A 12632-nucleotide genomic window follows, 5' to 3' on the forward strand; every position below is an offset into this window, starting at 1 on the left:
GATTAAGATGTTATCAAAGTAAAAAGTTCACAGTACTTATTAAGCTTGTAACAATTTTATTCATAACAGGTACAAAATTTACAGGTATATACATACACAAGAGATCTTTATTTTACTCTGACATAAAAAAATAATACAGAAATATTTACATATGTACAAAAATATTAAAACATACAGACTTTACAAATAGGAAAAAGATTTCACAAAGAGTACTTTTTGGGAAATATACACACTGAGAAAGAGGTTAAAGAAAGATGACAAAACACTTAAATTAATAGACTCCAGAAGTTATTTCAATAGGTATTAATTTGGTAAGGCAAATAAAATGTCTCAAATGCTAACAGATGGTAAACAAGATATATATTTAAGATTATCTAGGTAAAATTACATGGCTTTCCTTTAGCATAAAAATTGAAATCAGTTTTATTTTATCCCTGAACCACAAATATCAGATAGTTTTCCTTTTTTCTTAAAATATTTTAAATTTTCTGATTTATACCAAATTTTAAACTTTTTAACATTAAATTTTAAAATATTTTAAGAGGCTGTCTGTATACTCTCTTTATTCACCAGGGCAAAAAATCCCATGTACTACATTGATTTCAACACAAAATTGGAAATGAAAATACATTTACGTTTTTTAAATTAAAACCTAAACATTTTCTAACTAACTTTCATGATCAGGTACAATTGATTTCAAGACATCACAATCGTCGTAAATTCTTCTTGCTTTTTTTAGTACCAGGTAGAGGACCTATTTTATAATTGGCTTTTAGGGGTTTGCTATTCGAACATTCTTTGGTGGTATGATAATTACACAAACACCTTGTACAATAATCAAACCCACAGCCTTCTCTTTTACAGATCGCCCGCTGTAAATAGCAATCATATTTTGCTGGTGAATTACAGCGAATACAGGCTTTAAGGCTTTCATTCCCTTTCAAAGTCTTGGCAACCTAGAAAGAAGAAAATCCATAATCAAATTTTAATGAGGACTGAATGTAATTTAGGTAGAAAAAACAAGAAAGGTACCTCTGAACCTTCCCCAATATATGAATAAAGGACCCATGCTACACATAAGACAACTCCTGCCCTTAAGGAGCTCACTGTTCAATGAGTGAGATAATTATCACTTGTCAACTGATCTAGTGGCTATTTCCTAATGCTACTTTTAAATATGTTCTCTTTTATTCCTTGAATGCTACTTACACATCAATGCCCTAACTTAAATGTCACCTTTACTGTGAAGCCTTCCTAGTGTCACTTGGGAATTGGTTGCTCTTTAACCTCTAGTTCTTTTTTTTTTTTTTAGAAGCACCTATCACATTATATGGCATTTATTTATTTATTTTTTAAAGATTTATTTATTTATTTGAGAGAGCGAGAATGAGAGAGAGAGAGAGAGCACATGAGAGGGGGGAGGGTTAGAGGGAGAAGCAGGCTCCTCGCCGAGCAGGGAGCCCGATGCGGGACTCGATCCCGGGACTCCAGGATCATGACCTGAACCAAAGGCAGTCGCTCAACCAACTGAGCCACCCAGGCGCCCCTATGGCATTTATTTTTATGTAGCCACTGTCCATTCTAGATTGCAAGGCTATGAAGGGTGCCATGTTTTCTTATCCATGAATTACCTGACAGCAGATGCTCAATATGTTTTCTGAATAAAGTTACATGTTGTATTAGTCATTACATCATCAACACTTAAGACAGAAAATTAAACTTGACTATATATAATTCATACTTAACTGACCAACATGCAGGCAGTCAGCAGTCAACATTTTATTTCAAATATGCACTCTTAGGTAAGATTATGGTTTCTTAAATTAAGCTTGCCAAATTATCCATGTGCTGAGTAGAACTTATAATACACATCACCCAATGATTTGAAGGTACAATAGGAAGGCTTCAATTTCTGAAAGCTGGCCTTTTTCTGTTCCTCAGATATCAAAGGCAGCAACTGTAAAATGTATACTGAACAGTTTGGTAAGAAATTTTAAAATCAAGGTTCTCTTAGTATTTCCAAATTTGATCTTAAACATCACTGAACCGTCATAAACGATGTCAAATGGTATTTATTTTCTACACAGAAAGACATCTTTGTGTACTTTCCTAATTTGATTACTTGAATTAGGAAATCAATTACTTGAAATGGTTTCTTGGTGGCCAACATTTCTGAAAGTAGAATGAAGGGGACAGAAGATAAAATCCCCATTAACAAGTCCCTAGTTCTAATTATGCTACAATTAAATTTAAAGTTCTCTGTTTCTTACTCTAAATCCTTTTAACAGTAAGTGTCCCATAAGTTTCTAATTTATTGACAAACAAAAAATTACCTCAGAGAATTCATTGTGTCGGCTGTAAGTACAATCTTTCTGATCACCTGGATCGGATAACTTGGTTTGAGCACCTTTTTGAGTGTAAGTCTGGGCTGCTGATTTTTGAACAGAAGCTAATGCGGTTCTGAACATAGTATATTCTCTTGTTGAAGCATGTGGTGAAAACTTAATGTTCTTTTCCTAATTAAAAGAAATGTTTTAACAGGACTTAAAAATATTCTCTTTTATTCTCAACAATCAGGCATTTTTATTGTTTGAACATGTAAAAAAGGGCAAATGAGAATGTAAAAATTTATCTGTACATCCAATTTACCTGCACATGCTTTAAATACAGCCACACACTATACACAGAGACAATACTGACAGAAATTGCAAACCAGAAATTGTGAGAAAGCACTTTAAGTACTTAGCCTATATAGCATTAAGTACATCATTTACAAAGTACTAATGCCAAAACAAAGTCATTCTTTTCACCACCAGTAAATGGCAAGTCACGTTTAAGTGTCCCATCAGTGTCATGAATGGATTCAAAACAACCTTTTAGATTAGAAAACCTTCCACTAATATCACCTTATTAATAAAGACTCTGAACTTGGAGAACTTAAGCAATACTGGACTTTAAAGTTATCCAGCATATAAGTAGCAGCACCAAAATTTAGACCCAAGTCTGCCAACTGCTAGGCCTGAAATTTCAAACATGTATTGATACCCTCAGGAACATCTCCAAATTTACCAAGTTCATTTTGGAAGGCAAATGAATTCCCTTCTGCACTAAAAATCTTCAATATGTTGAAAATTTAACTGAAAAAATACAAATGGCAATGAAGATTAGCTATATGGTCAACTCCTATTATTGGAGAACTGACCAATTTTCCCTTTTGGACATTCCGTTTCCAGGAAGAACTCAAGAAATAAATGACTTAGGTGGGATTCCTTTCCCTTTATCTTTGAATTTTGTTTAAGGAGTTCTAGTGAAAAGCAGAAATGCTTTGTGAATGTAAAGGATTTCCCGATTACCTGTTATCTGTCCCAGTTTTCCCTATTTGTAAAGGTAAAGAGCACTAGCTGTTATATTTTAAAATGAAAACATCAACTGCAAAGACTTACAGTAACTCTCTGTATTGCTTTATTGTACAACTGAAATGCCCCTTTATCATCTTCTAGAATCTTCTTCCAAGTTGTGCTCACTTTAGACATACTGGAAAAGTAAAAGATTATAAAGGAAACAGTTAAAGTGTCGCAAAGAGCTAAAAGGAATAAATATACTGCAGAAACATTAACAGTGCAAAAAAGAAATTTCTATTAGTAGTGCTTCTCAAACCTGTTTATACATTAGAATTGCCTGAGGTACTTAAGATTTAAGGATGCCCCAGGCCTAGTCATTTGGGTTTAACTGGCTTAAAAAGGGGATTAGGATTATTTTTAAAAGCTCCCTATCAAGTCATTCTAAGAGCATCCAGGCTTAAGAACTATTGCTTTATACTTCATTTTTTCACAACATCTGCATCACCAAGTAAGTAGCCCCCATTGTATATGACACCATGTTAGCCATTCAGTATCAATAAAAGTTGTAGCCAAATTTCAAAGTACTGTAGGACACACTGCTATCAGTAGACATCAATTTCAAAAACCCATTTTGTTAACAAAAAAAGTACAACCTAGATGTCAATTATCCCTCAAGAAGCTAGCCAACAATAAAAATCCATACTCAATTTTGTTTTGCTTTAGCTATATTTTATAAAGACCAGTGTGAAGTAACACTTGCAAAGAGTACCTCTAATTTTTTTTTTCAAAAAGCTAAAAAATGAATCAATCTGATTGATCAGGCTCTAATCCAGTGGTCTGTATAATTAACTTAATTCTGTTACTTCATCCTAACTGATCTTTGGTGGAATGAGGAAGGATGAGGTTTCTTTTTTTTTTTTTTTAAAGATTTTATTTATTTATTTGAGAAAGAGAGAATGAGAGAGAGCACATGAGAGGGGGGAGGGTCAGAGGGAGAAGCAGACTCCCTGCCGAGCAGGGAGCCCCATGCGGGACTCCATGCGGGACTCCATCCCGGGACTCCAGGATTATGACCTGAGCCGAAGGCAGTCGCTTAACCAACTGAGCCACCCAGGCGCCCAAGGTTTCTAAGAAATAGTTAAAATCAGATCATTTGCGGGTTTCCATATTTTCACTGTCAAACCCAAGGAGAGCCTACATTAAAAATGGCCTACAAACATCAGCAACTATTTCTTACTTTCAAGTATGACAGAAGTCATAAAGCCTACTGGTCCTATACACCAGAACTAGGATGTTGTTTTATAGTTAAACATATATGATAAATAGCTGAAAATTTCTTATATATTAGAAATTTTCACAACTAAAAGGGACAAAAATCCCAATTTAACAAAAATAGTTTCCTAATATTGCATAAATATGAAATGTGAAATAATTGGATTAAATGTTTACTTAAAAAGTTATCTTTCTTTCATCTTAGTGGCATATAAATGGTCAAATACCAGCCATTAGGCAGTCATTACCTCAATTAAACAATGCAAAAGACTACCCTATTATGTCTTTGCATGAGTTGGTAGTCCCAAATCATCCAACAAAAATGTTCAATGGATTATACTAACACTCAAAAGTAATCATACTTACTTGATTAAGTCCATATCATTGAGCTGTGTTAAAATATTTGCTAAGAGATGTCTGAGTCCCCTTCGAAAGAGTTCACTGAGAATATCTACACATTCTAGGCCCATCTTCCTGCCAATTATATTATGTAGTTTAAAATTTTCACTGGATATAAATTCCTTTAGTTTCTCCCAATCTATTTTAGGATTTCGCTTGGCATTCTTTTTTAATGTTGAACAAACCATTTTTGCAAAATGAAGAGCCGGCAGCAAGTTTTTGCTGGGATATTGGTCTGGGCTTTGCATCTGTAAGCAGGATTGTGGACTGTCACTGAAATTCTCCAAGGGAAGGCTACCCTCTTCATGTTCATTGAAGCCACTTTGCTGAGAAAATGAAGAATAGCCACTGTCTTCATAAGGTCCACTGGTCTCTAGTTCTACTGTTTCACTTGAACTATTAAGTATTTGTTGCACACGTTGATTTTCTTTGTTATGAAAGGGCTTGTTTTCATTTTCAGTTTCAACTTCTACAATCCTGGGGCTCACAACTGGTGACCCAATATCTGATAACCTTACATAGTCTTTAATGCAGTCTTCATAAGAACCTTCCAAATATCCAGGAGTATAGGAACCTAGTCTTCCAGTGTCATCAGGCTTTACCGATTTAAGTCCAGAATGAATATGGTCATAGTTAAAATCACATTTCATTTTGACAGAAAGAGTAGAACTTTCTTCTTTACAACCTACAAAACAACAAAAAACCATTTACTTAATGACAAAATTTTCATACATCTCTATTTCTTAAATTGGGATATAGAGATAAAATTACTTTCCATTCTCTCAGTATTATGTATTACCTATGTAGCTATGAAATTATTCAAGTTTATTTACTGAGATGTGACAATGAGGAAATAGTACTTAAATCTTTTAGTAAGTACATACATCTTATTCTTTTTTTTTTTTTTTAAGATTTTATTCATTTATTTGACAGAGAGTGAGAGAGGGAACACAAGCAGGGGGAGAGTGAGAGGGAGAAGTAGGCCTCCCGTGGAGCAGGGAGCCTGATGTGGGGCTCGATCCCAGGACCCTGGGATCATGACCTGAGCGGAAGGCAGAAGCTTCACAACTGAGCCACCCAGGCACCCCAGTACATCTTATTCTTAAAAGGGGACTTCAAAAGATTGCTTTTAGTGTATAATTGTAACATTTGACTTTTAGAGTCTCTAGCTGATTGAGTAAAAAATATTGGAGAAAGGGACTATTTAACACATATCTGTACTTATGGAACAAATAAGGAAATGTGATACATTGAGTGGGGTCTGGAGTCAGAGAAATCCTTAAAGTAATAAATGTTTAAGATTTAGATCTTAGCCATTTATTATAAGCCTTACAATAATTAATCAAGAAATCTGTAAGTAAGCTTAGAGAAAGAACTCAAAGTCAATAAAGTTAAACACCAATCAGTTAAAATCTACCTGAACTCCCACAACTTTCTAAGTTTTATCTGGATCAGTGGTATGGGTGAATCTGATATAATTAAGGTGTTTGTCTACTCTGCTGAATAGTGAACTCAAGCACAGAGACATCTCCCTTTATCTCCTCTATCTATTATGTGCTAGAAATAGAAACTCTGAGATCTTCAATTACTGAACGAAGATTTCTCATGACTAATTAACCAAAGAGCCAGAGGAATTAATAGTTCAGGTACCAATCAGAAGATTTGGTAAATAAGAACAATACTATAATCAGTATAAGATAGAAGAATGTGAGGGTGGTTGGGCAGCAAGTGTGCATTACTGTTCAGTTATTTTAAATAACTAGAGAAGATAATGTACTTGCTATTTATGGTAAGTAGCATAAAAGGGAAAAACCAATAATGATACTATTAACAAACCATGCCATTATTTCTGGATATTATTCATTAGAATTCATACTTCATAGAATTCAAATTTAAGCTTCAAAAAAGCCAAAGACTTGTTTAGGGTTGTATCACCACCCCCATGGCCTAAAGAAATCAGCCAAGCTACAGCTAACAGGCAGCACTTAAAAATACCTTTATAGCCATGTTTCTCAATCTCTGCATTACTAACATTTTAGACTGGATAATTCTCTGTTGTTGGGGGCTGTTCTGGGCGTTTTAGGATGTGCAGCAGGCTTCTTTACCCATTTGATGCCATCAGCAACCCCTACCCCCTGAAGCACAATAAAAAATGTCTCCAGTCACCATTGACAAATGATGGGTTGGGGGAGGCAGTGGTGTCAAAATCTCTGCCATTCCTCAGTTGAGAACCTCTGCTTTAAAGGATGACTAGGATTTTGTCAGGCAGTAGAGGTTGCAAAAAGCATTCACTTAAGGTTAACTTGAGCAAAAGCACAATTCTGAGAAGGAATATAGTAGATGGGTTCAGGAAAATTACTTAGTATTACTGAAGGCAGAGTATATGAACTGCATATGCTTCAAATGTATTCCATACCTACTATTCCCCCTGCAAGCCAATCATAGGTAGTTAACAATTTATCCTGTCAGTGTATGTACCAGTCAGTACTGTTAGTCTGTACCAAGTATTGGTAATCTGTCCATGTTAATTTTACAGTTTTTATTTAGAGCAAAACCTTTAAGTACTAAAAGGCCATCTGTAGGTAGGTAGTCTCTTTAAATTCCCAATGTTTAACACAGTGAAAGAGTATATGCTCCAGGACTCCATTAAACCTTGGACTAGCCCTAAAAACTAGTTTCAAACTAAGTTCAAGGACACAAAAAGCAAATAAAGAATATACATTTTCTAACACCAACATTAACCATAATTCTAGAACAAATTATTCTGAGTGGTTCTCTTCCACCCAAGAGATTAAAAAATTCCAGGAGATTGTTTTAATTTTTGCCTCAAGAATTAAGTACAACTTACATACGGCCACATTCTATTTGAGGATAAAAAAGTAGAAGCCACCTAACAAAGACATGTTTTACTGTTTAGTTGCCTAAAGGGAAGAGGCCTGAAACTGTACTTCAGAAACTTAATTCTTTTCAAAGGCATTCTTCCTCTGCTCATAAGTTGTTTTTTTTTAAGATTTTACTTATTTGAGAGAGAGAGGGAGAGAGCACAAGCGGGAGGAGCGGCAGGCAGCAGCAGAAGCAGGCTCCCAGCTGAGCAGGGAGCCCAATGTGGGGCTTGATCCAAGACCCTGGGATCATGACCTGAGCCGAAGGCAGGCACTTTAACTGACTGAGCCACCTAGTCGCCCTTCTTCTGCTCATCTTTAGAACCCAGTTACTGGGAAACTATGTTTGTTGTAGAACCCTTTCATTCAATACCACACTTTGAATATGAACAGCTCTTTAAAACTTAGACTTGATGATTCAAACATCTTATAATTGTTTAGAAGTTTACAATTCCAATTTGTTTTCAAACACTTGCTCACAACCTTCTGATGTAGGATGAAGAGGTATTATTACCTTATTTTTATAAATGAGGACACTGAAGCTCAGTTAAGTAGCTTGCCCACATTTTGACACGTAGTTAAGAGAGACAGATTACCCTTATTGACTATAATTCAGTGTTCATTCCACTACCTCACTTGGAAAGTGAGATAAAAGTATATAAAAAAAGTATAAAGTATAGGTTCACAGACTTTGGGTTATAATCCAGTATTGCCTTATTAATGTTGCTGATCAAATTGTTTCAGCTTCCACTACTGTTAAGTTCATGTCCACTTGAAATACTTCCATTATTTCGTTTTTGGAGCATTTCTTACTTTCTGGCATGAAAAGATGCTCTAGGCTCATCTTGTATTTTGCCTGTTCCAGCCCTAGAATTAAGTATTTCTCCAAGAACTCTGGTTCCTTTTATTGGTTCCAAAATCTGGATCCTGGTTGTAGGTCTAGTTTTAAAATGTGAAATTATGTAACATACTTTATTATTTTTTTTATTATGTAATATACTTTAAAATTGGAGAGGTAAAATGGTCTGTAGAATTTTAGGGTACGTTGGATTTATTCACTGTGTAATAAAGAGCCTTGAGGGGTTGACATCCGGTTTTCATTTTCAAAAGATCATTGGCAACTGTAGAGAACGGACTGTAGGAAGGTACAAGTGGAAAGAGGAAGGCTAGTTAGTAGTATCACAGATATCCAGAGCGCTGGGTAACTGATACCAGGATGACTGCAGTGGAAATGAAGATAAGTGGGTGGATCTGAGATCTATTTAGGAGAGTCAACAGAACTTGCTGATGCTTTGGATGTTGAATGAGAGAAAGTGAAATAAAAAAAAATACCCTGGGGTTTAAGTCTTGAGCATCTAAGGTATAAAGTGTTATTTGCTGAATCAGGGAAAACTGAGGCAGTTAACTTTTAAAGCCTGTTTTCTCACCTACAAAATGGGGTTAAGAACATAAAACTGGACTAAATGTACGGCAGAGTCCCATCACATATGGTATTTTTATCACATTTTTAAACCAAATCCTTTCATAATGCTTTTACTGCAAATCACAAACGTTTTAAAAGTAGCAAAATACATTCCACACTGTATTCCAGATTATATACTTTTTCTAGGAATCAGATCCAACTTCAAGTAAAAATATTTGCTTAGTCTTTTGACTAGCTTTGTGACATAAAATATTCAATTAGTTCCTTTCATTTTTTCTAAAATGGAGATACTAATATCTACCTCATGTTGTTGGGTGAAGATTCAACATGCTGCATTTTTAAAATCTCATTTACCAACACACTGTCCAATCATGAAAAGGTGGTATTATAGTTAACTGTACAAAGTTTGACTTCCATTTAACTTTCCAAGTCAGAGCAAATGCTCCATATTAAAATACCATAGTTACATAGGCTACAACGCTTAAAAACTTTTACAACTATCCCAATGTGAAATGATTAAGTTCTACAGTCTGCGATACCTATAAGATTATCACCATGTGCCCAATGTTAGGCATGGCTATTCCTTAAAAGTCTGAGACCCCCAAGGCTTGCAGCCATAAACTGCAAATCAGCCATCTCTAAGAGAAATTTTAGGAAAGCCCGCCTTCAGAAATACTTGGATGCAATAAACTTTTAATCTCATTTTCTCAAATTTGTAAAAAGGGAATAAAATTCATGGAGATTGCAAATATTCTGAGGAGCAAGGTGGTAATACCAGACGATTGGATCAAATAATCAAAATACTACTTCTTAAAACCATCAAGCTTCAGAACTTCATGGGGAGGCTTTTGATTGAGGATCTTCTGGAAATAGATTTAACCTGTTAAAGTTATTTTTTCCTCGAGCCTTCTAGGCTTCTTTTCTAATGAAAGGAGCATCTTTCAGTGACTGCCAAATATCACAAAATCGAATCGCTAATTAAAAAAAAAAAAAAAAATTGGTACTTTCCGAGGCAAAATAAATGCATTTGGATCTTTTTTCAGATAGCAACAAAGAGGATAAAAATATCCGTTTGAGTGCCTTCCACTCTAACCGAGTTTGGGAATAAAGGACTAGTTCTTCAGGAGCGCAGGAAAAAAAATTAACCAATTCTTCAATTCTCAGAAAATCAGCTATATAAGGGCAAATTCACCGTTTTGTACTAAAAAGTGCTCTCCCCCCCCCGTTCCTCCTTTTGACCCCAGGCCTTGAAAACGAGTTACTGCGCAAAGGGAAAAATGGAGAGGGGGGGTAAAAAATAAGTTTTTGTTCGGACCTCCTTGTACAGCTTGGCCCGATGAGGGGGTCCCTCCATTTGGCGGGAGTGGGTAGGGGTAAGACCATGGAAATCCCGAGGGGTCGAAGAGGTGGCCCCTCAGGGCGCGGGCCGGGTGGAGGAGGCGGGAGATAAGCCAGCAGGATCTCCCGCGCCCGCCAGCAGGAGTGAGGCGGCGAAAACTCAGGGAAATTGCCCGCGGACCCGAGGGTGCGGGGTAAACCCGGCAAAGGGGCGCAGGGAGTGGGGCTGAGGCACCCGGCCGGACCCCGGGGGCCGGCGGCTCGCGAGCCCTGTCAGAGCCCAGGCCCCACGGGGGGGGAGGGGAGGGGGCATTTGGCGCCTCTCAAGCGGGGTGGGGACAAGGACAGGTAGGTCCTGAAAGGGGAACAGGACGCCCTGAAAGGCCGAGGCCTTCGCCCCCTTCGGAGCTGGCGTCCAGGTTCCGCGTGGAAGGAGGGACCCGGGCCCGCCACCCGCCTCGCACTTACGGCCTCCCCTCCCTGAGCCCAGCCTTCTTTTCCCCCTGCCCCAGGAACGGCCGCCGACGCCCGCTCGGCCCGCTCGGCCCGGCCCGGCGTGGGGTGCACGCCCGGACTCGGGAGGGGGTCGGGCTCGGTCGTGGCTGCTCCCCAACCCCGCACCCCCTTCCTGGAACGCGTGCCGCCCGCACCCTCTCCTCACTCACCGTCTGAGGGGCGAGGGCGCCCGGCGGCTGTCAGGGCGCTGCAGCGGCAGGAGCTGGAGGGGGGCCGTGGGGAGCAGCGGCAGGGGCGCTGGCTCATGCCAGTGGAAGTGGGGTCTGCCTCAGGTGAGGAAACAGCTACCACCGCAGAAGACCGGTCGTCCGCTTCACAGAACTCGATCTCCTAAAAGGCGCCAGCTGGTACTTTTAAAATCTTTGAATTTGGTGCCCAAATCCGTACGGCCCAATGGGGTGCGTTGCTCGCACGCGCGCTCCAATAGGAAGGCGGTGGGAAGGGGCGTCCTCACCCACGCCCAATTGGAGGCTGCCGAGGCGGGGCCGAGCTGTGAGGCCCAACCTCCCTCCTTCTTCCCGGCTCCGCGCGTCCGGAAAGATGCAGAGCGAGGGGGCGGGCCTAGGGGCGAGGCCTCCGAGCGCGGGGAGGCCGCGGCCAGGCCGCACGTGGAGGTAGCCTACCACGCATGCGTGAACCCGCCACGCTTCCTTCCGTCTTGGGAAGAGGTTTCCTGCAAGTCCTAATTTCATCCTGAAGGCAGCTCCGGCTTCTGTCTGAAGATCTCCAGTGGGTACAAAGGGTAGCCGACTTTCTTCGATCAGCACACAAGCGGATGTTTGGTGAGCGGCGACTCCGCTCGTCCGGGAATCCAAACTTTCCGGAAGACGAGCCCACCCCCAGCCCTTCTTAGCCCGCCTCTCTAGGATTTAGGCGCGCTCCTCTCTCTCTCTCTGTTTCGCCCCTCCTTCCGCCCTATGCGTTTGCGCAGGCGTCTGTGGCGGGCGGTGGCTGCAGAGTTGGCGGGGTGGCGCTTGCGCGCTGGGGACCCCCCACGTCTCTCTCCCGCGGAGGAGCGGGCAGCAAGTGGGTGGATGCGCGTGGCTTCCTGCGCGTATGGCGGGTCTAGCGGCTGGTGTGGCTGGAGACCTGGGGCCGCGTCTCCCAAGGGCCTTCTTCCCGCGGGGGTGAGGGTGGGACGGTCACTTCTTTCTTGTAAGCGTATTTATTTGTATTTTCAACCACAGTTCTCCAGCCACCACTGCTTTGTACGGACGTTAAGTTTATTAAACTTGTATCTACGTTTTTCTGGGTTTTTGTTTATTTACTTCAGGGTCCAAACGCAGGAGACAGTAGTCCTGCAACAAAATAAATTTATGAAACGTCCTGCCGTAAGAGTTCCAGTTCCCACACCCTAGGGCTGGAGGCCTCAAGGCAAGGGAATGGGTTGAAGTATTTATTAAGTCTTCGATGACAACTGGCACCATATTATTAGTCATGCCGAACTTTTCAGAGTGTGCA

At 39.7% G+C, this 12632-nt stretch overlaps 1 protein-coding gene and 1 long non-coding RNA gene across 7 annotated transcripts in view; one reads left to right on the plus strand and one right to left on the minus strand.

Annotated features, from left to right (window-relative positions):
* Positions 1-472: 472 nt before the first annotated feature.
* On the minus strand, positions 473-11729 carry FBXO5 (F-box protein 5). Of its 2 annotated transcripts, XM_045865769.3 has the most exons (5): positions 11321-11729; positions 4980-5697; positions 3444-3534; positions 2334-2516; positions 473-956 (listed from the first exon to the last, which is right to left on the minus strand). In XM_045865769.3, the coding sequence occupies exons 1-5, from the start codon at positions 11415-11417 to the stop codon at positions 705-707; spliced, it is 1341 nt and encodes a 446-aa protein (XP_045721725.1). In that variant the 5' UTR covers positions 11418-11729; the 3' UTR covers positions 473-704. The 2 variants fall into 2 exon arrangements, with proteins under 2 accessions (XP_045721725.1, XP_045721726.1); XM_045865770.3 differs by lacking the exon at positions 2334-2516.
* A 104-nt stretch (positions 11730-11833) lies between these two features.
* Positions 11834-12632, plus strand: part of LOC123836753 (uncharacterized) — a 33308-nt gene continuing 32509 nt past the window's right edge. For all 5 annotated transcript variants that reach the window (XR_010413811.1, XR_008505427.2, XR_006789054.3 and 2 more), the window contains exon 1: positions 11834-11953. This is a non-coding gene — a long non-coding RNA (uncharacterized LOC123836753). The remainder of the gene's footprint in view (positions 11954-12632) is intronic.

The sequence above is a fragment of the Mirounga angustirostris genome, unplaced genomic scaffold, assembly GCF_029215605.1.
Source record: "Mirounga angustirostris isolate CCGP_5_RB_7025 unplaced genomic scaffold, mMirAng1.0.hap1 SCAF_8, whole genome shotgun sequence".
NCBI classification, from domain to species: Eukaryota; Metazoa; Chordata; class Mammalia; order Carnivora; family Phocidae; genus Mirounga; species Mirounga angustirostris.